The sequence below is a fragment of the Pteropus vampyrus genome, unplaced genomic scaffold (genome assembly GCF_000151845.1).
Source record: "Pteropus vampyrus isolate Shadow unplaced genomic scaffold, Pvam_2.0 Scaffold145, whole genome shotgun sequence".
In the NCBI taxonomy this organism is placed as follows: domain Eukaryota; kingdom Metazoa; phylum Chordata; class Mammalia; order Chiroptera; family Pteropodidae; genus Pteropus; species Pteropus vampyrus.
In genome coordinates, this window is record NW_011888926.1 from 3,353,692 (window position 1) to 3,380,816 (window position 27,125).

At 52.1% G+C, this 27,125-nt stretch overlaps 1 protein-coding gene and 1 long non-coding RNA gene across 3 annotated transcripts; one reads left to right on the forward strand and one right to left on the reverse strand.

Annotated features, from left to right (window-relative positions):
* Positions 1 to 574: 574 nt before the first annotated feature.
* On the reverse strand, positions 575 to 23,982 carry TAB1 (TGF-beta activated kinase 1 (MAP3K7) binding protein 1). The gene is made up of 11 exons (XM_011369096.2): positions 23,868 to 23,982; positions 12,470 to 12,606; positions 11,964 to 12,117; positions 10,848 to 10,934; positions 10,319 to 10,457; positions 9,230 to 9,343; positions 8,480 to 8,591; positions 6,550 to 6,694; positions 4,803 to 5,025; positions 3,586 to 3,742; positions 575 to 1,932 (listed from the first exon to the last, which is right to left on the reverse strand). Exons 1-11 carry the CDS (start codon positions 23,898 to 23,900, stop codon positions 1,725 to 1,727), a joined length of 1,509 nt encoding a protein of 502 aa, XP_011367398.1. The 5' UTR covers positions 23,901 to 23,982; the 3' UTR covers positions 575 to 1,724.
* An 82-nt stretch (positions 23,983 to 24,064) lies between these two features.
* LOC111745019 lies at positions 24,065 to 26,325 on the forward strand. 2 transcript variants are annotated; one of them, XR_002782455.1, is made up of 3 exons: positions 24,065 to 24,170; positions 25,501 to 25,576; positions 25,655 to 26,325. It is a non-coding gene; the product is annotated as an uncharacterized LOC111745019 (long non-coding RNA). The 2 variants fall into 2 exon arrangements; XR_002782454.1 differs by having other exon boundaries at positions 24,067 to 24,170; positions 25,501 to 26,325.
* Positions 26,326 to 27,125: the final 800 nt, after the last annotated feature.

Here is a 27,125-nt window from a genome sequence, read left to right on the forward strand (position 1 = left end):
AGAGCCCCTCGCAGCAGGAAGATGGAGCCCACCGCCCGAACGCCAAGCGTGGCTTCGTCCCTACGCCACGTGGTTTCACTTCGGTTTCAGTCGCAGCCGCTATGAGAGTGAGCGCCGAGCCCCAGAGCAGGAAGAGGCCCCTGATGAGCTGGTCTTTACGGAACACCCCCCAGGCGAGCAAACCAGCACAGCGAGGGGACCCCGACGCCCGCCAACTGCTGAGAGGGCACGGGCTGTCCTGGCAACCCGAAGCTCTGCGGGCCACACCGCCCCTCCCACTCGGGGAGAGTGGGGGCCGCAGCACAGCTCTGCCATGGCCGGCGGGCCTGGAGGACCTGGCCTGCAGCACGAATCGGCATCCTCTCCAGATCCGCGGGGACCTGGGGGATGCCAGACAACCCCGCGCCCCCCCCAGGCTGAGGGCGGCAGTGCCGGGGCCCGTCGGGAGGCCAGCTCCCCTCCCGGTGCTGCCACCCCCAGCCTGGGGAGCTGGAGGACGAGAGGTGGCATCTACCTCCCAGGGCCACTGTGAGTCACACGAGCCAGGAGTAAAAGCACGACCAACACCACGACGGATGACACCCCATTTATCATTTCTTTACTGCGGTAAAAAAGTGCTTCTATTCCTAGAGACCACACAGCATCACTGAGACATTCTTGGGAGAGAAACCCTTTTGTTCCCAAGACTTTGTGGCTAATTTTAAATCCGTTCACCCGGAGAACAGAGATGGCTTCGTAGTGGAGGGGGTGACACTGTGCCGAGACGCGCTTTTCCTCGGCTCGTGCTGTGCCTCCCTAGGGAGCCGTATTCCGGGACCACACAGCGAGCGGGGCCTTGGAACTGGCTTCTGACTTTCCAGAGACCAAGCACACTGGAAGCTGGGCAGAGCGGCCGGTCCCTGGTGAGATGTCCAGGGCCTCATGGGGCAGGAGGCTGGGAACTGGGGAGGGGGCCGCAGAAGCTTTGGGGACCAACAGAAGGTCCAAGTTCTGCCCCACCACAGACCGGTGACGTGGGCAAGTCGGGAACCTCCTGGGCCTGCTTCTCCTCTGCTAATAGGAGGCAGAGAGCACACACCGAGCGCTCCACTCAGGGCCCAGGCCAGCCTGCCCCTCTGCAGCCATCCCAGGTCCCCAACACCTCCCTGGCCTTGCCCAGTGTTTACCACTGAAAACAACCTGGGCAGGCCCAGGGACGGAGGCCAGGGACAAGTGCAGATGCCAACCGGGGTTCCACCCTGGTGGCTGGAGGAGGAGGGAACAACTGCTCAGTGGTCACAGGCCATTCCAGGAGACGTGGTGGCTGGAGGGAAGCGGCCTTGAGAAAGCAGTGGCTGCTGGGCCTGTGACATGCAGGGGCACAGCAGAGCCTCTTCACATGCTGCCCCACATGGTAGGCTTCCTGGGCGGCCCAGCTTCCACACTCATGCCCTTCGTCCTGAGAAACGGCGATGGTCCTGCCTGAGGCTGCCTGAGGGAGTGGCCTCCAGCCCCTGTGCAGTGACAAGGTATACCCAAGGGGTCCAGTCTGCACTGGCACTCTGAGAGAATATTCGTTACAGCACCAAGAGCTGGGGGGTGAGAGTGTGGTGCAGGCTGAGGACTGGGCACCCACTGGCCCCCACGGCATAAGTAACTGGCAGGAAAAAGCCCATCCTTTCCCAAAGGTGGGCCCCCTTGTCCCCAATGCAAGATCCTGCTAGGGCTGCACTCCCTGGCCTGGGCTACAGTGCCGTCGTCACACTCTGCTCGCCATGGTCCACGCTCCAGAGGCGGTAAAACTCAGCAAAGTCCACGTACGGCTCTACGCGGCCATCCTCCCCAGGCGGGAGGGAGTGGGGGGGCCGGGAGCGGAAGAGCCCCCCATCCGAGCTGGAGCTGCTGCTCTGAGTGTGCGTGTTGGTGGACTGCAAGGTCAGGGTTGGGCTCTGGCTGCAGGGACAAAAGGGGAGACAGTCAGTCAGGGGCCCTGGCTTCCGGCCTGGGAACAGAGGGGCCTCTGCCTCAGGGCACAGGCCTCTCTGACAAAGGTGACCACAAGTGCCAGCCCAGCCACATGTTCTTAGAAGGAGATGAAAAGTCGAATGGATTTCTCAAGCTCTAGCCATCTAGTTATTTGAATTAACTAAAATTAAAATGGACCATTCAGTTCCAGCACCCGATAACCACGTATGGCCACTGGCCACTGTGCAGGACCGGGCTCGTCTGCTTGCTCGGAGCAGCTCTGCGTTGGAGTCACCCACGCCAATCCCTCCGAATCCACCCTGACCCGCAGCCCACTGGTCACAGGCCAGGGGCTCTTCTCCCAGAAAACCTGCCTTACCCGCTTCTTCTTCCCCTCTCGCTGGCCAGGTGGGGATGGGTCCCCCACGTTCTCAGAGCTCCCTCTCACAGGACACGTTAACAGCTGGGAATCACCAGCTAGTCCACGGTCCTGCAAACTTCCAGCACTGCCCAGTGCCCAGCACCCAGCACCGGGCCAGCCCACAGGGAGGCCCAACTAATGCTCAGATCCAGGCTGAGGGGAGGGGCTGCTTAGGGGCCCAGGGCCTTAGAGGCATAGGACAGCTGGTTCCCCTGCCTGGTCTGGGACCACTGCTGTCACGTTCCACCTTTGTGGACACAGCTGGTGGCTCCCTCTGGGCAGCCCTGCAGGGCTGGGGAGGCCGCCCATACCATGGTCCAGGGATGCCACTGCTCATGGGCCGACGGGCCCCTCCAGCCCATGGTAGGGGCGGTAGCAGAAGCCGCATGTGGGCGGGGAAGGGAAAGGCTCCCTCTAGGCAGAGGGAGACAGGACCACTCCCTTCCTCATGACCCTTCCAGTTGGCCACATCCTGAGTGGGCTGTGTGTGGCATCTCTATTGTTCTGTGCAGGGCTGGAATGTGGAGACCAGATCCTGGCCTCCCCATGCGGTGTGGTGAGGTGGGGGGCACATTCCACAGAAGCAAAGCGGGCAGAACACACACCAGACCTGCGGGTAGGTCTGCAGTGAGGAGGGGCCGGCCCAACCCACCCCCAGGCACCAGACCCCTGCTGCTTCCTCCCTTCCCCTGCCTTAAACCAGAGAACTCACTTCAAAACTAAAATCAGACCTTTTAGTCAGAGAGCCTGGCTCTGACAAGCCAGTACAAGCAAAACAATGGCCTTCAAGCATGGCTGCCATCAGGAAGGCCACCCTACATCACATGCTTACAGACGGGGGAAGACAGAATAAGAGTACCTTCCCACTCAATGAAAATACACAGGACCCAAAAGAAACCATGATCAGCAGGCTGTCAAAATGGCCGCCTGACCCTCCTGGCCTGCTTCACCCACTCCGCCCCAGACACCTGCGGCGCCCCCAGGTCCAGCTTCAGTGAGCTGCTGGAATCTGTTGGGCTTCCTTTTCCTGCCTCAGCATCTACGGAGGCCTCCCCAGGAAGGAAGGTGGGGGCTCTCAGAGGTACGAGACCCCCGGGCACCTCAGAGTATCTCACCCAAGATCACTCGGCCACAGGACTGGGCCCTGCGGCACTCCTGCTCAGACAGGGGCTACCCCCAGGGGGCGGGCCTGAGTGGCTGGGCTGGGGGACACGGCTTACTTGGTGAGGGTGGGAGTGGCTTCGTCCAGGGTGGAAGCACTGTGGGCCCCGTTGACCAGCTGGCCCTGCGAGGGCATGACGAGGGAGAGGGTCACGCTGGTCTTGCTGGTGCTCTGGGCGCTCGAGTAAGGCACAGACACCGGGCACACGCGTCCTCCTGTGGCCATGGGAGGGAGAGAGGGGTGGGTCACGGGAGCGGCTGGGTGGTGGGGACAGGACTGATGGGGGCGGCACCTGAGGGCTAAGAGGAGAGGCGGCCTGGCTCCCCAAGCTGCAGGCCCTCTGCCCCTTGGGACAGAGAGAGAGGGTCTTGTGGCGGAGACACTTCCAGGCTGGACAGGGGCCTCCACTCGGCAACACTGCGCTGCTGGTGTTCAAAGCAGGAGAACCAGGAAGGGTCACTGTCTGGCTTCCTGGGGTGACGCTTCACTCCTGAGCATGAGTGTGCTACTAGCTGAAGCAGGCCCAACAAAAACATGGCTGCACTAACGAGCTGGGGGACCTCCTAAGCCTGGTGCCCGCGGGAGAACAAATCCACGTGGGCACGCCTGAGTGCTAAGGCTTGTCTGAAAAGAGAAAAAGGAAATGCAGCCCAGGTCTGGACGTCGGGATGTGGGGACGCTAAGCGGCGCCGGGAGGGACTGCAGAAGGAACCGACCTGTCGCTTCCCCAGCAACTTGATTCCAGAACGAAAAACGCAGGAAGTAAAGTGTCCGCCCCCAGCCCGACATGGCCCAAGGACACGCCAGCCTTCGGGGACCTTCTGTCCACATGCCTAGCCTCGCCAGGTCTCTGCCTTCTAGACCCTCAGTTTCCCTTTCTGTAAAGGGGGCGTCGTCTTTCTGAGGGCTGGTATGAGGACCACAGGAAACACACGGGCCAAGTGCTGGGCACAGAGCAGGGAGGCTCTCGGCCGGTGCGCGCCCTCCTCTCTATCGTGTGGCCTGGTGGCTCTGCCAGTACTCTGCACCCAGGTCTTTAAGAGGCGGCCAGGGCAAACGGCATTTCCTCATTCAACAGACACAAGGGAAAAACAAACAAAGGCAGCTCAGAGACCTTGAAAGTCAGAGTCCGGATTAGAACTGCTCAAAGCCAGGCCTCCTGACTCCACCTCCAATGCTGGCAGTGAGGCCGGGCCTCAGCCACTCTGCATCCAATCTGCACCCAACCGGGCCCCACTGGCCTCCTGGGGCGTCTCCCCTCCGCACCACACTCACCTGGGGCCGGGGACGCTGCGGGCTGGCTCATTTCGCCCAGCGGGTAGCCGAAGTTCCTCACCAGCAGGGTCATGTCCTCGTGCCTCGGGCAGAACTTGGCACGCTCCCCACCACTGGCAAAGGTGTCACTGTGGATACGTTTCACCCGGTCCACCACAGCCTGGGCCACTGCGTCCAGGGAAGTCTGTTTGGCGAACTCGGTGTCAATCATGGCGGCGATCTCCTGGGGGAAAGGGGACGAAAACCTGATGAGCAACAAGGGGTCCCAGGGACTATGCGCCATGATGCCAGAGCCTAATCGGGTCACTTAGGGGTCACCAGCCAAGCAGGTGAAGGAAGTCTCCACCAGCCACATATGCAATTTGAGCTTTTCAAGGTTTTCAGGATAATCCTTCTGGAACTTTCTCATTAGAAAAAAATGGGACCTTGCGATCTGACTGTGGCTTCCACACCAATAAAATGGGGACGTATCCACTGCACTGGGTTATTATGAGGATTAAATAACACTATGGACGTGAGGGCACTCTGGGGACTACAAAAAGCCCAGTACAAATTGTCTTGATTATTAAGCCTTCTTTCCGGGAGTGAACTTATTGTAGGCAACAATGTGCCAATTTTGTCAGAAAATGGGGATACAGAATGAAGACAGGGTCCCTACCCTCAGTGAAGTCCACTGTCCAGTGTATTCTAGAACCCAGTAGAAGCTACTGTATAATTCTATTGTGAAGATCAGAGAAGAGAAAAAGAAAAAGATCACGTTGATGGTAAAATCACAAACACAAACACAAACCCTTCCGCGTGCCGGCCGGCCAGAGTCTCTTAGAGGGAGGAGGCAGGGGCAGGTGACGGGAAATGACTTGGGGCTAGTCAGGGTGGGGTCAGCTCCCTCACTGATCAGCTATGTCACCTCAGGCCAGATCCTGCACTCTGTGAGCCCCCACGGGATGTGGCGGTGAGCCGCTGCCCCCTCTAGGGTCCAAGGCTACCGGGGGGGATGATAAAATAGGTGGAAACCTTGAACACAGGAATCAAGGAGAAGTTAAGCATACAAGACTTTCTCTTCATACTTTTTAATCAAGGGACGAAGCAGAAAAGGTTATGTTCCTACAATCGTCACAGATGGAAGGAGAAACAGGAACTGAACTTATCTGACCAACCCAGCAATCCAAGGTCGGGTAGAGGCAGCTTCCTCTCAAAGTCACCCCTGAAGTGACTGCTTCAGTGACAACTGTCTGACATGTTCTCCAAGGTGTAGGAGAAATAAGCAGCTGCCACTGGCTGAGGGCCTACGTTTGTCGCACCTGTCACCACAGTCCCACACAGGTGGATGTTACTGTCCCCATCTTAGAGACGAGAACAAACAGTAAACTGTCGCAGCTGAGAGAGGGCAGGGCAGGAAGTGGTGGAGTGGGACTCGGACGTGGCCAGCACAACTCCGTGGCTAGCACTCCTTATGCCAGGCGACACTTCTGCACTCTCCTCCTCAACCCAGGACCCTTCCACCACAGTCTCCAGAGCCACGCAGCCCATGGAAGTTCACGTCCACCTCACCGCTGCCCTTCAGGCTTACCCAGGGAAGCCTCGAGCCCAGAAAGAGCGAAGCTTTGGATGGGATGGGTGCTCTAGGGCTTCGAACCCAGAGAAGATGTCCGGTGAGGGCATGAGTGAATCAGAGCCCTGGCTGGGTCCCCAAGGGAGCCGCCGCTCCACATGCTGGTGGTCTGCGCTGCACCTGGGCCCAGCTCACCTGGTTGGCCTGCCCGGGCCCGTGGGCGGCCTCCAGGGCCTTGTACAGCCCCTCGGACATCAGCACCAGGAAGCCGGTGACCCCGTCCAGGGGCTGTGCGCCGTGGATTTCGGGCTCTGCGATGATCGGCTTGGACTTGGCAGTGCTGGGGGAAGAGAGTGGAGGGGAGAGCTGGGTGTGGAACGGCCTCCAAGGGACATTTATTCTAAGGGAAGACTCCACCCCAGCATGTGAAATAAAACGCATACCTGACAAGAGGAAAAGAGAGAGAGAGAAGAGAAAACCAGAAAAACAGACCTGTCTTCTGAGGGGAGCTACTAAAATCAAGCTCTGAGGGCCAGAAAAGCTAGTGGGCAGCTGGGGTCAGAGGGCAAAGGTCAAATGCCAAATTCTGGTTCCATGCTGCATCTCCCGTCCACGGAGCCCGGGCAGTGGCGGGGTGGGGGTGGGACAGCAGGAGGGTGGGATTCACTTTTAAAAGCCCACTTCTCTTGGTCTCCTCCAGAACAAGTGTCAACCCAACTCAGACCACACCCACACTCTCCATCCGCACAGGGGTCATTTTCTGATGCACCACCAGAGCTATAAGCGTCAGAAAGTTCTTGTACGTGCACGTGCACACAGGCAAGTCTAAGACGCTCCTGGCAACAGTATTTGGACAGTCTGGAAATACTCCGCAGGTGAGTGCTGACACAGCCACACGCTGGAACCTTAGCCGCTGTCGCCAGGAATGCCACCGGCCTAACTTCCAGGTGTGCAGGAAGGGACGCATGGGCACCTAATGAAAAGTGAGGTGCAGGACACTGGAAAGCACATGCTGGCACTTGTGGGTGTTTTGAAAAGGATGCTCACCCCCACAGAAGCACACACACAGGTGTTACACGCATGCACAAAGAAACTTTGGGTGAGATACACAAAAAACTAGCAGCTTCTGGGGAACAAGTCTCGGCTTGGAGAGGAAGATACACTTCACACATATATCCCTGGCACTGTTTGAACTGTTTTAAACCACATATGTACTTTCCAATAAAGCAACAAAATCCCACAAATTAGAGACAAAAGGTTGCAAATTCAACTGCCTAAATCTTGTGAGAGTAAGGAGTTCTAACTCACTCTTCCTAAGACATGATGAAGCCTGCCCTCTGGTGACGGGGTCTCTGGCATACATCCATAGCTCTGGTTGTGACGTTAAATGCCATAATGGACACCTTATGCACACGCACAAGCCTAATTTTCCGATCAACGTTAAAGACGCATGCTCAGAATTCAGGCTGCTTGGGTTCAAGTCCTGCCTCAGCTCACAGCTAGCCCTGTCACCAAGTAGGCAAATTAATGTCACCGTGTCTCAGTTTCCTCATACGAAAATACCTTTCAGGCAGGAATGGTACCCGGCGCCCAGCACCTGCGTGAAGACTGCATAACAGAATGCATGTGCAGAGCTGTGCACGGGCTGGCACGACAAAGGACCACAATTACTACCACTGCCCATTGCTGCTATGAGCACTGGGCGGCAGCCAGAAGAGAGGTGTCCTCGGAGCGAACTACAGGATTTGTCCTGTACCTCTGCCCTAGCCCTAGCCATGGACGGCACCAACTAACAGGCCTTAGGTCTGTCCCTATCCACGCCAGGCAGCTCAGACGCTCCTGGCAACAGCATTTGGACCGTCTGGAAATACTCTGAGGGTCCGTCAGTAGAGGTCAGCTCTCTTGCAGGCCTTAGGCACTGGTTGCTGCCCTTGGCTTTGGCCTAGCTCTCCACTTGATCCCTTGCCAGCCTGACTCCTGGCCTGCTGGTCTAGGTGCCATATCAACCTCTCCAGGAGGAAGAAGAGTCTCCTTGGGTTCTGAGCTACCTCAACTGCATCTTCTGTCTTTAGAGCTTAAAATCTGCTTCTGTCTCAGACAGGGGGCAGCTGGGCCAGCCACCTACCTGAGTAGGTCGATGTCAGTGTAGCTGTATTTGACCTTGTAATCCCCGATGCGCCTGGTACTCTCCTGCCCACAGATGACCCCCACTTGCTTGATCTTTCCTGCATCCAAACCTGCCAGGGGAGAACAACACGACAATCCCAGATCTTGTTCGTATTGAAGAACAAAAAGAAGGGGACATGCACACATCCATGAACAAGGTGCTGACGACCCAAAGAACAGGAAATGAAGTCACTTCAGGCACCTGGGAAAACAGCTGACTGTCCCCCCCATGTCCTCGGTCTCCATCCCCATCAGAACACCCCCTCACTCGGAGCCCCTCCTCCACAGTCTCCAGATCTGGCACCCCCAGCACAGCTGCCTGGGAAGGGAGGGAGCTGCTGTGGCAGTGGCTGATGTCAGGGCTTCTGTGGCCTCTCAGCCTCCACCAGTAACAGTGCGCATCCAGGAACTCTTGGAAGCAGTTTACACCCATTAATTAACTCCTTCGATGCTCACCACGTCCTGAGGTAGGTGTTACTATTATCTCATATGCAGATGGGGAAACTGAGGCATAGAAAACTTGGGTAAGTTCCAAACATCACCAACTAGTAAGCGGTGGAACTGGGAGTCAACCCAGACGGGCTGGTCCCAAGCCCAAAGTTACAGCCTGTCCACTTCACCCCTCTCTGCACGACCACCAGAAGAGGGCGAAGGTGAGCCGCGGGGTCGCCCTCCCCTACTGAGCCCTTGGCACATGTCCCCCACTCACCCAGCTGTGAGAGGCGGAAGAGCTCATCCTCGTTCTCCGTGGTGTGGTCCACGTTCAGCTGTGTCACCTGCAGCCCATCTACCGTGGATTTGCATAAAAGGGCACGGTTGGTACCTGCAGCAGAATGTGAGCAGCTGAGCAGAGGGGGAGCGGAGGGAGGAAGAGACCATGTTGGGGTGGGGAAGGGGGCAGAGAGACAAGGCAGGCATCTCACATGTGGGCAGCCCTGAAACTAGCAAAGAAAATAGGCTCGGACCACTGGGTGAGTCACCCGTCAAGGAGAGCTGACGATGTTAGGGAATCAGGTTAAGCTTTTCCAGTGCCATCTTAGGATGAGTATGGTTATGATTTTCATAAGAGATCTTTTCTCTAGGGAGACACACTAAAATATTTACAGATACCATGCCATGATGTCTGGGGTTTGCTTCCTCACAATGTGGGGACAAAGGGCTGTAGATTAAATGAGTCTGGCCACGAGGTGATAACTATTGGGGATGGGTAGACGGGAGTCATTAAATGCTGGTCACTCTAGTCCTATACATTTTTAATTTTTTCCACCATGAAATCTTTAGGAAAGAAGGAAGAGAAGAGGGAAATTATCAGTGGGGTCTCTGCAGAGCTCCTGCAGTAATCTGCACATCGGGGATACGGCCTTCTCAGGCTCCCAGATGGTTGCCTCTTGCCCACAAATCCCACGAAAATGTCCCCGTGGCCCCTCATCCTCTGGCCCACACCCAGCCATCTTATCACCCTTCATGGGATGCTGAGTGGGTCTTCCGCAGCTGGCATCATCTTTCAAAAGCAGCAGCCACTAAAGCAACACGGATAGAGGACAAAACTCCCCCAGAGCCACAAGCCAGTCGGGGGCGACACGGGGACTAAGGCCAGGGCGCGTACCTCCCGGCCAGTACTTCTAACTCCACACTGGGACCGAGACGCCCGTGGGGTAACAGAAACCCGTCCGATGGCCTCGGAAGACTTGGGCTGCGGGTCCTACGTGCCTGGACAGCAGACTGCCCAAAAGACTCCCAGATCCCCAAAGCTGACCTCTCCCAGCCCTCCCCACCCTGAGACGAACAGGTGGCTCACCTACGTTGGCGACGTAGAGCTTGTTGTTGAGAAGGACCGCCACGACGGCCATGGCCCCTCCTGAAATCTCCCTTTCCAACACCTTGAGTCTTTCGAGGATCTTCTGATACTGAGGAGGCAGCTGGTGCTGGGGGACACCCTACAAGCCATCACTGGGGGTCAGAGCAGGCCAAAAGCTGCACTGCAGCTCTAAGCAGGCTATGCCAGGAAGGTTAGCGGTAACCTAACTTGTCCTGTCGGCTCTGAAAATGCTGGTAGGTGATGTGGGTGGGTAGGTGACAAGGCTGCGGACAGATTCGAGGACTGACCTGGAAGGGCTTTACCTCATACCCCTCACTACCCACCCCATGATGAGCTGAAGGCTGCTGAGAGCAGGCTAGGGAGGCCCCTCGGAGGGTAAACTCAGAGTCAGGGACTGTCTCCCTAACTCCTGCTGCTCTGGCCTGGGAGTGACATGGCAGACGAGTCCTTGTTCCTAGCAAAGCTGGCCTTGACGAGCTTCTCCCGGGAAGCAGGCTGGAGAGGTTACCTCTGGCAGCTGGGACTGGAGGCTCGCCTTCTCAGCCAAAGCATCGTCGATGGACTCCAAGAAGCTCCTTTCCACCACATCAAAGGCCTGAGGGACAAAGAGGACAGAGAGGAACAGGTGTCAGGGCAAAGGCCAATTCAAAACACCACTGCCACCTGATGCTGAAACACCCCCTAGTAATAGCAACAAATCGTATTACGTGCAGGTCCTCATGTGACGGCACTGCAGGGACCAGAGAGGCTAAGGTTAAGAGCGCAGAGGTTAAGAGCACAGGTTTGGAACCAGGCCACCTGGGGATGAATTCCAGCTCTGCCACTTGCCAGCTGGCAGTCTCGGTCTCCTCATCTATGAACAGAGATAAGTGTTGTTCTGAGGGCGACTGAGCACTCAGCACCTGGCTCAGCGCAAGTCTAGATCGATGACCACTGGTGTCATTACTATATCCTGCTGGCCCGTGGACACTGCTCACGCTGCTGCCTTTCCCGGGGGGCCAGGCTGAGAATCCCTGGCCCAGAGCCCCGAGGCCGGGAGGGTGCTCTGGCCCTCAGGCGCTGAGGCAGGAGGACAGTTGGGAACACTACTGTCGAGGAACAGGAGTCCATCCTCCTCATCCAAACTAAGTGACCCCAGATGTACTTCCAAAAGGAGATGCCAGGAAGAAGCCTCCAAAAGAGCAGCAAGCAGAAGCACGGAGCTGGCAAAGGCCACTGGACAAAGAGAGGTGGCGAGGCCGGGGTGCTGGCGGCGACTAGAGGCCGAGCACCTGAGCCACGCCCGAAGGAAAGGGACCATCTCAAGTCACCCTAAATCAGCCCCCACTCTACCCCTTTGTCCAAGGGTCCGTCCCTACTTCCCTGTTCCCCAGGACCACCTCCCCAAAAACCAACCCTGCAGGGGTGGGAAGGACCGCTGCTAGCTGCCAGTCTTAGACTCCCCGGAAGTGGGGTGCCCCTGCTGCTGGGAGAGGCTCCCAGAGCTGGGTTCTCTGCAGGACAGAAATGAGCTGGCAGGGTCTTAAGGCCAGCTCTGGCCAAGCCCGCCCTTCACAGTCGCAGGGCCAAGTTCCTGGGGGACACAGTCCACCTGGGTTGCCGTCGGCTGCCCGAGCACCAGTACCTGCAGCAGCACACGCCGCACGTCGGCCTCCACGTGCTCGGCGTTAAGCTGGCCCAGCAGGAGCTCTGCAGACAGCCGCTGGGCCACGAAGTTGGTCACCCGGTTGCCATCGTAGCCGTTGAAGACCCCATACAGGAAGCAATTGTTCTCACTCCTGGCAGAGAGAGAGGCAGGAGGTGACCTGAGACCAAGGGCTCACAGAAGTGATGCCAGTTATACAGTGGAGAGGGAGGAGGGCAAGGAACTGGGGGAGACCAAAGATACAACAGCTGTGGCTTCAGGTGTCCACTTGGGTCCCCCCATTTCTGCCATCATTCCACTCTGGCCATGACCTTCAGGGATGCTCCCTGTCCCACTGTGGCAGGCCCTAAGCTGGTCTGAGGTCTGGACATGGAAGGGATAGCGGCAGACGCCACCTGCCATGGGCAACGCCCCACTGGCAAGCCCCACGTGAGAGAGGTGCAAAACGACTTCCGGTGCCCGGAAGAGTGCTCCTGGCTCCTCACCTGAACTTGAGCCAGTTGTCCTCCAGCGGGTGGCTCTCAGTGCCCTTGCCATCAGCGGAGTAGCTACGGTTGGAGGCTGAGCCCACCCCAGAGAGGTGGCAGAGCGGCAGGTCGTCCGTCCAGCTTGGCTGCTGCTCCTGGGGAGGACAACGGGAAAGCGTGAAGTGTCACCTCCTCCAGGGCAGACCCCGCCTCGCCTATTTCTGCCCCAACAAAAACCCAGCAGGCCCAGAGCCCTACACAAGGTTCTACTTCCTTCTGGAAATCAATGACGCTGTGTGAACAGACACCACCAGAGGGTCTGCTTTTTGTGGCTAATCCACAAACCTGTCCCCCAGGAAATCCAAAAAAGACCAGAATTCCCAAATGCAAGGTTCAGCAGTGGTTTCCAGGAGCGAGCTGTTCCACAACATGAACGAGACCCACACACAATAATTCTTGGTAAAAAACTCTTCGGTGGGTCCCCGCCTCTCACTATGGAGGCTCTGACTCCAGTCCCTTGGGCACTGGTTAAAACTGCAGCTTTCTAGGTCCCATAGCCAGAATGTCTGACCTGGAGGGGCCCTGGAGGTCTGCACCATAGGCAGCCCCTCCCAGGTGACCGATTCAGGTAGCCCAGGACCATGCCTTGAGGAATCGACTCACGAGCCTGCCTTAGGCACGGTCACTGTCCCTGGCACTGATGCCTCCACCCCTGGTCCCTGCTCCACTGTGTCCTCTCCCATCCGCTGCCCGCCACACCTTCTCCACCTGTACCAAAGGCTTTACCATCCCCTCCACGGTCCACTCTCGCCCTCCATGTGGCGCGCCCTCCTTGTCCTTTCTAGCAATTCTCCCCGCCCTTCCGGACTCTGGCGCCAGAGTCACCAGCTCTAGGAAGTCTTCCTTCAGGGAAGATCGTCCCCAGGCTTGGTTGACGGCCTTCCCGTGTACTCCTACTAACCCTGGCTCCCTCGCTCCTGCCTGCCTGTGTCTGGCTCCCATTCTACCCACCATCTCAAAGCAGGCCCTCAGTAAAATGACCACGACGGAGTTTTAACAACCCCTCCCCCCGCTCTCCCGGCCAGGCCCCAGCCCAGAATCTGAATTTCCCAAGTCTCCTTAGGGTGCACTCTGCTGCAAGGCCCAGACACGATCCACTGCCTCACACCCAGCCCCCACGCGACCCCCACCTGAGAACGGTGCCTGGTTCACAAGGGCGTCCCCAGGACCACTGCGGGAACTGCAGCTAACGCAAACAACGGAGAATCAAAGTTCCATCGCAAGAAGAATAAAGCTGGGATCGAAAACTTTCTGAAATACGAATAAAGACCAGTGCTGGGCGTGACTTCTTACAAGTCAGCAGTAGCAACCTTCAAAAAAGGATGTGAAAATCACTGCAACAGGCTTCTGCAATCAAGATATGTAAAAAGCCTGTGGTTAGTTTTTGTGGCAAACTCCATCTTATTTGCATACTGATCGGGGCGACCCGACGGCTTCTCTTTCGTCTTAATCGCGTTAATGCTGCGTGCATCCTTCCCCTCGGTTCTGTGCTGTGCACCCTGGGGCGACTCCTGCAGGGAGTGGGAGTTTGTTTTCACTTCTGAATCAACACGTAGAGTAAAACTGATTTTCTTTTTCAGTGTGCAGGTCTTCAGATTTTAACAATCAACACACAGAACAGCCCCATCATCCCAAACATGCCCTCCCGTTGCCCCTTTGTAGCCACGCCCTCCCCTGGCAACCACTGACCTGTGCTCCCTCACTATACCGTCTTTGCGAGAATGTCATAAATTAGGCAGTACACAACCGGTTTTTTTATTGAGAAAAAACATATTACGTTAAATTTACCATCTTGAGTATACAGTCCCATGGTATTAAATACACGCCCACTGCTGTGCGAACATCACCACCGTCCACCCCTGGAGCTCTTCTCATCGTCTCAAACTGAAACTCTATACCCACGAAACACAAACTCCCATCCTCCCCTCCCCCGGCCCCTGGCGACTACCACTACACTCTAGGTCTTTAAGTACATAAGCTTTGAGACTGGCTTCTTTCACTCAGCATTGTGCCTCTGAGATCCATTCACGGTGTCACCGGCATCAACAGCTTGTCCTTTTATTGCAGAGCAGTGTCCCATCACATGTATGTAGCACATTCATCCATTCATCCACTGAAGGACGTCTGGACTGTTCCCAGTTTGGGGCAGTTATGAAGAGAGCTGCTATAAGGATTCACGAGCAGGTTTTCGTGTGAACACAATTTTTCATTTCTCTGGAGTAAAGACTCAGGAGTGAGACCGTTTAACTTAGTAAGCAGCCGCCAAACTTTTGGCGTGGTGGACCATTTGCATTCCCAGCAGCACTGCAGAAGAGTTCCAGTGGCTCCACATCCTCATCACATGGTACCCTTTCTTTTTTAAATTTAGACATTGTAAGAGGTATGTGGTATTTCATTGTGGCTTTAATTGCATGTCCCTAACGGCAAATAATGATGTTGAGCATATCTTCATGTGCTTATTTGCCATCCACATTTCTTCTTCGGTGAAGTGTCTAAATCTTATGTCTATTTTTAGATCGGGTTGTTTGTTTTGTTGACTGTTGAGTATTGAGAATTCTTTATACATTTTGGATAAAAGTCTTTTGTTGGATATGTGATTTGCAAATATTTTCTCCAGTCTGCAACTTGTCATTTCACTCACTTAATAGTGTCTTTTGCATTGCAAAAGTTTTCAGTTTTGATGAAATCCATTTTATCAATTTTCTTCTTTCATGGTTCATGCTTTTGGTGTCATGTCTAAGAACTCTTTGCCCAGCTCCAGGTCACAGAGATATTCTATGTTTTCTTCTGAAAGTGTTAGCTTTCCATTTAGACCTGTGATTCATTTTAATTTCTGTATAAGGCAGAAGGTTTAGGTCCATGGGTTATGTCTTGGGGTTTGTTTGTTTGTTTGTTTGTTTTTTGCACATGGATGTTCGATTGTTTTAACACTGTTGAAAAGACTATCCTTTCTTCATTGAATTGCCTTTGTACCTCTGCCAAAAACTGGCCATACTTGTGTGCATCTATTTCTGGACTCTGTTCTATTCCATTGCTCTGTGGGTCAGATTCTTCCACTAATCCCATGCTCCTGATTACCGCAGTCTTATAGAAAGTCTGAAAACTGAGTTGGGGGGATGCCTCTGGCTTTATTCTTTTTCAAAATCTTTCTGGCTATCCTAGTTCTTTTGCTTTTTTTTGTATAAATTTTACAATCAGCTTGTCTATATCTACAAAAAATCTTGCTGGGATTTTCACTGAAACTATGTTAAATTTATAGATCAATTTGAGGAGATGTGACTTCTTTATCACGTCGAATCTTGCAATCCGTCAACATGGTTAAGTCCCTAAACTTACTTATGCCTTCTTTATAGGATCTTTTTTTTTTTAAATTCATGACAAGAGCTGAAAAACTACTAATGCCTACTAGAAGCCTTTGAAAATAAAAGACATGACTGAAACCTACTAAGGGAAAAGAAACAGCGAAAAGGGCTGACATTCTGCTCAGCTCTTGGTGACACTAGCTGTTTAAAATCTTCAGGTCGAGCTACAGCAAAAAACTGCTTCGCAGTAACACAAAACCATTTCTGGCTCCCATCTTGACTGTCTCATTTTAAAGCAATATAAATGTCTCTCTCAACATATGTGAACTTAAGCCTTTGGAGCCCACATATGATATTATGCAACTAGGGTATATTCAATTAATATACATTCATTCAACAAAAATTTACTGAACATTTATGACAGGCTGGCATTATTTCAGGTACTGGGGACAGAGTGGAGAAAACACTGGGTCCTTGTTTGAAGCCTCCTCTCTAGGGACAGAGACTTTAAACATGTAATACAATAAACAAACAAGATAATTTTAGACAGGGATATGCGCCATGAAGAAGGTACATCAGGGTAACTAACGGGACAGAGAGTAGCGGGGAGGGCTCTTCTGGATGAGGTGGTCAGAAGAGGCCTCTCTGGGGAGGTGACCTCTAAGCCAGACCTGAATCATTATGAAGCAGAACTACTTCAGAAAGTGGGGAAAGAACTTTCCAGACAGAAGGAGCAGCACTCAGGTAGAAAATAAAGTGTGTCAAGTTTAAGGACGTACGAGAAGGCCAACGTGTCCTCTGCAGTGAGCAGGGGCAAGTGGCTTGCTGTGTGTTCATACTCACGGATACGCACATTGTCTAGGTGGAGACAGTGTAAGGTCTCCCGGACCACAGAAAGGAGTTCATTGCCAAGGAGTTAATTATTTCTCAAGGAATTAATTTCTTGCCAATCATCTCCTAGGTCTTAGATCTGATCAGTGTACTTCCAACACCAAGGACCTCAGGAATGTCTCAGGCAACCTGGCAAATAAGTTTCAAAAAGAAGCTTCTTTTTCTAGGATCTGTCTCCTGCTTCAACTGGAATGAAATTAAGCATAAGATTAAGCAGAAGCACAAATGCATCTCCCCATTCAGGAGCATCCTGTGTCTTCCTCCAGAAAAGATGGGACAAGAAGCCAAAATTCAGCACCCCTGATGTGGCCCAGCTGTTTTAAAGCATGGGAGAAGACATTTATACTTTCTAGACTCTTGTTTGTGATTAAGTATCAGATTAAGATGGATTGAACTCATCCTCTAATGAGATGTACAAGACACACGTGTTGCCCACAATGTATATAACTTGTCATCCATGTAGCAATCACTGTGCTTGCGCTTCCATGATCTAACTCCTGCAAAGGACAGAGAAAGGCTTCCAGGGGCTTGAATCTTTGCAACAAAGTTATAATTTAGAGAAAAAAAAAATTACTCATGGGCCCACTCGACATTAAGGGATGCACTATAAAAGCCTGCTGAATTAGTCTTTCATAGCAAACGATCTCAAATGTACGACTGAGGAACGTGCCATGTAGGTGCATAGTGGCACAGGAAAAATTCGCCTAAAAGCATTTCGCGATGGGCGCCCATGATGCTGCCATCAGGAGTGGGCTGACGCTGTCCTGACTGCTGCTGCCACTCTCAGGTGACGTGGGAACAACCAGTTCCCCCAAATTAGAAAAACTGTGTATATGACAGTGGTCAATTTACTTAACAATCACCTCGTTCTTCAGAAAGTATTTATGACTAGTGTCTGGATACTTCTACAACCTTAAATGCTTTATTCGAAATCTAATTATCGTAATGTTAAGCTAGTAATATTTCGGAAATACAGTATTCTATTAACTAGTAATTGGTGTGCAGGTCAATGGGTATGGACTCCAGTGCTGTTGTTTATTTTAGGAGTCTTTGTTCATTCTTGATAAAAAATACTCAAGAAAACAGTTATCAATGGATACTTTCTTAACAGGCCACTTGTAGGTATACTTCCATCAGTCCTTAGGCGAGCACCTTAGTTAGTGGGGAAGCACAAGAGGCATCTCATTAAGATCAGGAACACAGCAAGAATGCCTACTATCTCCATTACGAAGCACTGAACTGAAGGTGTCAGCCCATATAGTCGGACAAGAGAAAGCATAGGGAAAGTACAGGTATCTCTACTTGCAGCTGATATAACAGTACCTGGAAACCTTGAAGAATTAATGATAAAACTAACTCAAAGAAAAATCAGTAAGGTGGCAGGATAGAAAATCAACACACAAAAATCAATAACCATTGGATACTTAAAGATGGGCACATAGCCTCCACGTGAAAATTCCCGCTTACTGTCAACTTAAATAACAAGGTCATTTTGCTGTGAAGTTCTACTGAGTCAGTCTTCCCCAACCACATTCCTGTAAAGGATTTTTTAAAACCTAAGTTTCTATCAGTTTGATTATATCTGAAGGCTCCATCCCGACCTTCCAGCCTGTTGACATAGTTTTGAATCTCACCCTTTGACAGACTGACAATCTCACTCAGCTCTCTATCTTGTACTGATAAGGCCTTCTATATAGTGTTCCAAACGATTTCTAAAAAACTGTAGCCAGAACAGAAGGCGTGGGAAGCTAACCCACTTCCGGCAGGAGGTGTCAGCACCAAACACAGGATGAAGTGACACCTCGACCAGAGGTTTGCTCTGCTGAAAAGCCTAATGTATTTTAGGACCTCAAATGAAGAGGCCACTCACTGACCCTAGAGGTACAGGAACCAACACACACTTTAAAACAAACTATTTACAGCCACGAACGAACCTTGCTGAGCAAAGTGCTACCTGTTTCACATTGGCGCATTGAGTTCCTAGCCAATTTGACTTGACTTGCTGTTAAAATAAAGAAGAAATAAGAAAAAAATTATTCAAAGAACATATTAAAAAGTATCCATGATGAGGCAAGGCCACTCCCTTTCTGTTTTTCCAAGTCCTGTCCCCCTGAAGGCCCCGCTCAGACCTGAACGGTCCCAGGGGCCTGTTTCCCACACCACAGCCCTCCACTCGACATCTTCCAGAGATTACCCACTTCATTACTTTTCCTTTAAACCGCCACACTTTCTTTTACCCAAATGATGTAATTTTGAACGTAAGCTTTTTCAGTATTATAAGTGAAAAAGCAGTATTACTTGCCGTATCTCGAAGATAATAAAAAATGAAAAAAAAAAAGAAGATAAATTAAATTGTAGTTGAACCTACTGCCTGCTGTGGGTTTGGAGCTGGAGCCTTGTTCTCTGTTAACAAAAAAGGGAGGCTGGTAAGAATCAGAAAGGTGTTAAGGACATACTTATACCAAACCGAATCTTTCTCTTGATATCATCAGAGTTTGAAAGAGAACTGAAAAGCAAGTAACCTCCTCAATATGTAGTGATGAGTTTTACATGGCACACACCAAACCACCTCACTGTGTGTGTCTCAGGCTCTGGAAAATATTGCCCAAGACCACGAAGCCCAAGACCATTTCTTCCCTGAGAAATCTATCCCTGTGGCCTCAGCATGCACATCAGGCACCCCGCTCACTGGCTCTTAACTATGTGGCCTTGTGGCAACTGTCATGCTGCAGCCTGGTATCGTTTATCAGCTATCTTATTTCCTGATTCAAAGACATATTTTTAACAATTTAATACACCTAAAGATGGTGTGTTACAAGTCATTTAGCAGTGTGTTTTCTCAGTAGTATGTAAAATGATGATGTGTCCTTATCATTAATGGTGTCTTAGATCCCATGACATGCGGGCGATTTCTCAGCTACCCCTAAGAACCCCTTTCGTGGAAGGCCCTGCCGAGAATGCAGCCCCACAGCACCTCAAACCTCCGACAACAGCTGGCCGGAGAACTGCAGGCGGAACCACCCACGTGGGAGTGAGAGAGCACGTGGCCTCCCTGACCCCAGCGGAGGCCCCACCATCGTTCCCACGCCGCTGCGTGTTCTCCCGCGCCTCCCGCCTCCACGGGCATCAGCCGTACCAAGCGGCCACTGCTGACTCCATCACAACCCCCCAGGCTGCCAAGTCTCTCACTTCCTTCCTCCATGTTTCTGAACAATTTTCGGAAAGGTCAGGATTTTCTATTCACAAAAACCACCCACCTCTCCGCCCTTGCACACACTGATGCATACTTTCTCCCACGCCGCAAATGCCAGGCCCGCCAGCACCAGCAGCAAGTGGCGCCTCAGCCCCCAGAACGTGAGTGAGTCGTGGCTGGGAAAGAGCTGAGGAGGGGGCGTCTCACGCTCACACAGGCTCCTCACAGAGCCAAGTAAGTACCTACAACAGTGAGCATGGCCACTTTAACTCTCTGATGGCTTACAAACTAACTTCTCATGAGAAATCTAACAGAAAATACGGTAAGCAAGCAAGCTATTTCGAAAAGCCTAATTTTGACTTCATTGTGTGACACAGTTTCCAAAATTCATATTTCGGTATTAAAAGTTTCTACAGTGATCCAACTGTATTTAACCCACTGAGGGCGTTACAAACACCTTTTGTACATATATTTACGCATGAGCTCCCCACATACACATGTGAGTACGTCATATAAAAATAGTCCATTGAAGTCTCCACAGAGACTCATCTCAAACTCCTGGGTAGCAGAAGTAGACAAAGCATAGTTGCAAGTTCAGGCCACAGCTTGAATATCAAATTATAGTATGAAAAGGCCGAGTGTTTTTGTGGTGAAAGCACCCGAAATCCTTAGAGGCTAAAAGGAAGCTCAGAAAGAGAGAATAATGCCCCCAGGAAGATGGCTCAGGGTGGGGGGCAGCAGTTCTTTCTCTCCAAAAAGCTTCGAATGCCCCTTGCCTGCTGCCGTCTCTATCTTCCTGAATGACCCCCTTTTCCTTCCCTACTTCTCGGGGGCCAACTCCACCCTAGGGCCCCCCGCCTCTCTCACTAGGCTTTTCATCAAAGGTTCTCTATGCTTCCGTTACAAATATAGTCCTAACACATTCTTAAAGGGGATACTAGTAATTGAGGAGCACTTACTGAGTCCTAGAGCAGCTGGCCACATTCTGCCAGCGTATGAGATGGTTATAGGTGACAGCCTGATGGGGACAGATTTATTTCAATGTACATTAGAAAAAAATATATGGCTAGTAATATAGTAAAATATATGGCTAGTAATATAGTGCCTGTAATTTTATAGACATAGTTGCTCAAGAAACGTCTCGGTTAAAAATTTTGATTTCAAGTTGATTTTTTAAATAATTAAGTAAATAATACTATAGGCAAAACCAAACTCTTGATTCTCCTGCCCCCAATGCACGCCTCTTCCAGGATTCCTCACTTCAATAAAGGGCACTGCTGTTGCTCCAACCAAACCCTTGCTGTCCTTCTCGATTCTTCTTCTTCTGTCACACACACCCCACATCCGATCCTTCAGCCCTTCCTCCAAAACACAGCCAGAACCCAGTACTTCTCACCACTCCTCTGCCACTGCTCTGACCGAGCCTGTCATCTCGCATCTGGACGACTGCGAGTGCCACACTCAGCAAGTCCCAGGCTTCTACTCTCGCCGCTCGAGCACTTCTCGATGGAGGGCATTCTCCGATCACTAATTGGATCGCATCATGCCCCTATCCAAAACCAGCTGAGTTTCACATCACAGTTGGAACAGAATCCAAAGTCCACACCAGGATCCACAAGGCTCCCTCGCACCTTGGCTACTACCACTTCCCCAAAGCACTCCGCTCCGGCCACACTGGCCGCCTCCACGCTCCCCAGGCGGGTAGGCCTTTGCATCCCTGCTCCCTCCGCAGGAAGACTCCCTCCCAAATTCCCCGCTTCACCTCAACAAATGTTGAGGTCTTCCCCTACCACTTGGTCTGAAGCGGCACCTCACCATTCTGTGTGTGAATCCAGACAATTCTTCACAGCACCGCCTGATGAGATGTTATAGATATTATTATACCATCCATTATCCGCATCTGTTGTCTACTATGAGTCTCTCTCACTAGAGTAGATAGAACATAAGCTTCATGAGGGTAGTGTCCCCTGCACCTACACGGTGCCTGCCACATAGTGAGTGCTCAGAGACGTTTGAGGGACTGAACTGTAGGCATTCGCTCATAGCAGAACTGAAGGTGGAATGTCACGACTGGAGTGTGACCATGCCAGGCTAGGAGTGCAACATGTTAGTTCACTTATTACTCACGATACTTATGGAAGTCCTCTCAATTGGGGACACCAAGGTTTAGGAATGTTAAGTGACTTGCCCAAGGCTGTACAAGAGTCATACTGTTCTATCAGGCTGCAAAGAGCCTAGGTTCTTTTGAACATAACGAGCTATCTTTAAAAAAGCTCTCCTTTTCTTCGAAAGACTTTTTAAAGTACCACACTGCCTGGGGACGAAAGGTGAAACTCCTCAGGATGTCACTTCTGGCCCCAGCGCACCCTTCCAGAGCCTTGTCGGCAAATCCTCAACCCTTCCTGCAAGCCTCCACCGGCCTGGTCAAATCAGGCCATCCACAGCCCTTCAGCAAATCGACACCAGCATGCCTTACACACTGTGTGAGTGGTGTGCAGCTCCTTCTCCCAAGCTGGACCGCAGATGTAGCGAAGGTGGGCACATGCCTCGTTCCTCTTTCTATCTCCAGGCCTAGGAACCAAACTAAGAGCCCTCACAGCCACCCGCTGAATGATGTTGTCCAAGCAGCTCTCACCAGACTAAGGACAGCAGAGGGCAGGACAAGAAACCCTGCACCTCGCCTGCACACTCAGACGCCCTGTGAGCAGAAATGTCTTGATCGACATTAGGATGGGAGGGGCCTTATGCAGAAGTCCCTGGCATCCCTTTGCCTTTTATCAAGATATTGCATGCTTAAAGTTAACCATCCTATCCATGTTTCAAAGATTCCACCGCCACCCAGGAAAACATTTTGGGGCGAGAAAAGTTCATCTTCCATCTAAACTGAGTCCCTTGGGCCCCATCACACCTAGAGGGGAAGGAAGCTGGCAGCGTCTCCTCAGCAAGCCAAGTCAACCTACGGCAGTTATCACTTTCAGCATGTGCCACAATCCAGCCAGTGTTTCTGGAATGTTTACTGTAATAGGGACATACACTGGGGCCCTGCCCTCTGGGAGCTTACAAAGCAGAAGGCCAGGACTACCTAATCAACTCCATGACAAGGCCAACCTGCTAAGCAGCAGTAAAAAAGGGGGGAGGGGCAGCCGAAGGCCTGGAGAGGAAGAAAGCTACCCTGGCCCGGAACTGGGAGTTGCTATTTTGGAAGCACAATTTCACAGTCTACACAAAGCCTGTCATTAATATGCAGCACTGAGTGTCGCCCCTTATACTCTAATTCTGATGCTTCAAGACCCTCAAAGGGCAGGAAGGCCAATGCTGAGCACTGGACCTAGCTACAAATGCTTTCCTCATTATTTTACAAATATTTATTGAATGCCTGGCACCTCGTGATGGTAGGTACTGGTGACACTATTCACTGCAGATCCCAAGTTCAAGGAGTTTGCTTTCCTCATCTGTAAAACAGGAATAATCACAATATCTATCTCATGGGACTGCTATAAAAATTAAACTTACAAATGTAAAGCAACTGGCACAAAGCCTGGGATGTAGTAAGCGGTACACAAGTGGCTGTTGCTATGCTTATCATCACCGCACGATCGCTCGGTGCCCGGGGTGGGCTCACCGGTGACCCATGCTCTCTCCGCAGCCGCGCGCCACGTTCCTTTCCGGCTCCAGAACGCTTCCACCCTCGACGCGTCCTTGACGCTCGGGGACTCTAGGACCCGGCATCCGAGGCCGGGCCGGCCGGGCGCGTCAGCGCGCACGCGCAGGCCTCCCGGGGCCGCACGCGCCCCCAGCCTAGGGAATGAGGGGGGCCGGCCCGGGAGAGGGGAGGGCGGCGGTCACACCCCGCCAGCGAGAAGTCGGCGTCCCAAGGCGAAGAGGGAGCCGCGCCTGCACCTGACAGGCGCCCCCCCGCCGCCCCCCCGGGCTCCCAACCCCCTGCCCAGAGAGCGGGTCGGTGGCTCACACTCTGCAGCAGGCTCCTCCTCTGCGCCGCCATCTTGGAGGGACCCCCGCGGGCGCGCCCGCCTCCCAGCAGAGCAGGCGAGAAAGGCGGCTAGAGCGGCTTGAAGCCGGCCCGGAGGACCGCGCTGCCAGGGAGCATGCACGCAGCGCCACCTCACGGCCGAAGCGGGACGCGGCCGCAGGGGAGCGTGTGCGCAGGCGCGCTCTCCCTCCGTTTCTCTCGTGGGAAATAACAAGAAAGCTTGCTTACGTGATTCCCCCTCGCACCTCTTTGTTTGCGTTCTTCCCCCCGGATGCCTTTCAGGTGGGACTCCCAAAGCCCCGCGAATAGCGTTCTTTATGGATACGGTGGGAGCAGCGGAGGGTGAATTATTCATTCACTCAATAGATATTCATCGGGTGATGGGGCCTGGCCCTTGAGGGGTGAAGCAGCAAGCAATACAGGCCCTCAAAAAGTTAGCAATTTAATTGAGGTGGACAACATTTACACACATAAGTCTTTCTAGTGGTGCTAAATTCTAGGCAGAGAAGTTTATCGATGTGGCATGGAGTGTGGTGTTAACTAGCGACAGGGAAGGAACGGCCAAGTGAAGGGGACGCGAGTGCATGAGACCTGGGGAAAGGGAATGTGTGGGTTCAAGAAGTATGCGTGTTCCAGAAGACCGATGTGGCTGAAACGGATGGAGGGAGAGCGAGATAAAGAGAGTGTAAGGCAGGCTCTGACCATGCGGGGTCCAGACAGGACAGCGGAAAGCTGGGGACTTCGGAGCCAGCCATCGACTCGATCCCATTGGTAGAAAGATCCCTTTGACTGCTGTGTACAACACAGATTTTTACGGTTGTGGAGACGGGAAGACCAATGAGGGGACTGTTGTACTAGTTCTAGAAGAGGGATGAGAGTGTTTGAGCCAGGTGATGGCAGTGAGTGGATTTCATTTAGGAGATGAAACTGTCAAGACTTGAACAAGGAAAAGAGATGTATCAAAGATTCTTCCAGATTTCTGGCAAGAACGGCTCGGTTTGGGGGTGGGGGAGAAGGGAATGACCATGAGTTCCATTTGGACATGTTGAGTTTGAGGTGCTTTTGAGACATACAAAAAATAAAGTCAAGTCCGTGCTTCGATGGGGAGGACTAGAGCTCAGAGCAGAGGCTAAACTGGCAAAGACACAGAACTACCAGCTGGAAAGGCAGGGGGAGCAGAGGCAGCACAGAACCCAAGATGAGGAGTATCTAAGGAGGATGTAGGCAACTGCGTGAGATGCTTTCGAGAGGTCTAATTAGAAGGTAACTGAAGGAAGTTCATTAGGTGTAGCTGTCTTTAACTCATCCAGGCAATTTGGGTAGAATGGTAGGCAGGAAACCTAGATGCAGTGAATTGAGGAATGGCTGGGAAATGGACACATGGAGACCTTGAGAGTATCTGATTCTTCCCAATTGGTGGACTGGGAAAATAAAAAAGAAGGGAACATGGGATTGAGGGACGTTTTTTTCTTTTAGGCTGGAAGAAGCTTGAGCCTGTTTAAATGCTGAAAGAAAGGCTTAATAGAGAAGAGCTGATGATTTAGAAGGAGGAAGTGGGAGGCAGCCTAGGACTGGGATAATGACTTATCATCTTGCTCTCCTACCAACACAGCTCCATGTGGCCCAAGATGACTGCTTGAGCTCCATCCATTTTGTCTTAGTTCAGCAAGCAGGAAGGAAAGAGGAAGGTAGGAAGATAGTACTTCTCTTCCTCTGTTTTTAATTAACAAACATTTATTCACGAGCAATCTCCCTTCTTTTTAAAGGAGACCTTTAGAAGTTCCGCGTGGCACTTTTCCTTCATCTCATTGGCTAAAACCTAACTTGTACCACATCGAGTTGAAAGGGAGGTCAGGAAATGTAGTCTTTGGACTGAGCTACGATGTGCCCAACTACAAACAGTTTCTGTTCCTAAAGAAGGTTTGAGAAATGGATACCAGGAAGCTATGAGCAGTCTTTTCTGCCATGAAGGGGTTTGGGAGGGACCAAGTGGTTTGTCTGTTGAAGAAGAGTCTGGAAAGAATCAGGATTTGGAGCCCAACGCACTGCATTCTAATCTTTGCCCCATATCCTGTCACCTGTATGACCTTGAATAAGCTGCCTCCCCTCCCTGAGCCTCAGGAGCCTCCTCTGTATAATGGGAGTGAGAATCTACCCGGCAGAAAAACTGCAAATATTAAATGCGATGCCATGGAAATGCCTGAGCTGTGGTAGGCGCTGATGTTTGTTACATTCAGATCTCTTTTTTTTCCCAAGATGATAAACACATTGAGCACCTACTGTATGCCGGACACTTGCTGGATGCTTCTTCACCAAACACTTACTTATTTCTCACTCCAACCTGGTGAGATAGGTATTATAATTATCTTTATTTTATAAAGCAGGAAATTCCAGTTCGCGAAGTAACCCAACAAATAAATTTCGGGATTTGAACCTAGGTCTTCTGACTCTGTGATGCTGTGATGTAATAAGAAATATATATTTGGTCTTGGTCCCGGTTCCTGGCATAGAGCTTCTAAAAGGGTTTTGAAATTATCCGAGTGATAGAATGATAGAGCATCTTTTGTTATTCATAACATGCACCTTTCAACCATCCTGCAGTTTATTTTAATGAGGTGACTGGTGGCTGATAGCCCCTGGATGACTTCAGGTTGGAGGCTGGTTGCCAGAGGAACCAACCACGTGATTAGAGGGGACTTTCAGCCTCCCCGCCACCCCCTCCCCCCACACACACACTCCCTTTCCCATCTCTGGAGAGGAGAGAGGAGCTGGGAATTGAGGTAATAACTAGTGGCCAGTGATTTAGTTAATCAATCGTGTCTTTGTAATGGAACCTCCATAAAAACCCTAAACGAAGGGGTTTGGAGAGCTTCTGCATTGGTGAACGCATCTATGTGCTGGGAGGGTGACACGCACCAAACTCCACAGGGACAGAAGCTCCTGCACTCTGTGGACCCTACCAGATCCTAGCCTATTACCTCTTCATCTGGCTGTTCTCGTGTATCCTTTGTAAGAACCTAGCAATATAAGTAAAGCGTTTTCCTGATTCCCGTGAGCCGTTACAGTGTGTTGCGGAATCTGAGGAGGGAATCATGGGAACCCCTGATTCGTGGCCAAACTGGGCAAGAGTGTGGGTGACCTGAGGACCTGCTAGCTGGGACTGGTGTCTGAAGAGGGGTGCAGTCTGGTGGGAATCTGCCCTTAGCCTGTGGGGTCTGTACTAACTCTGGGTGGTTA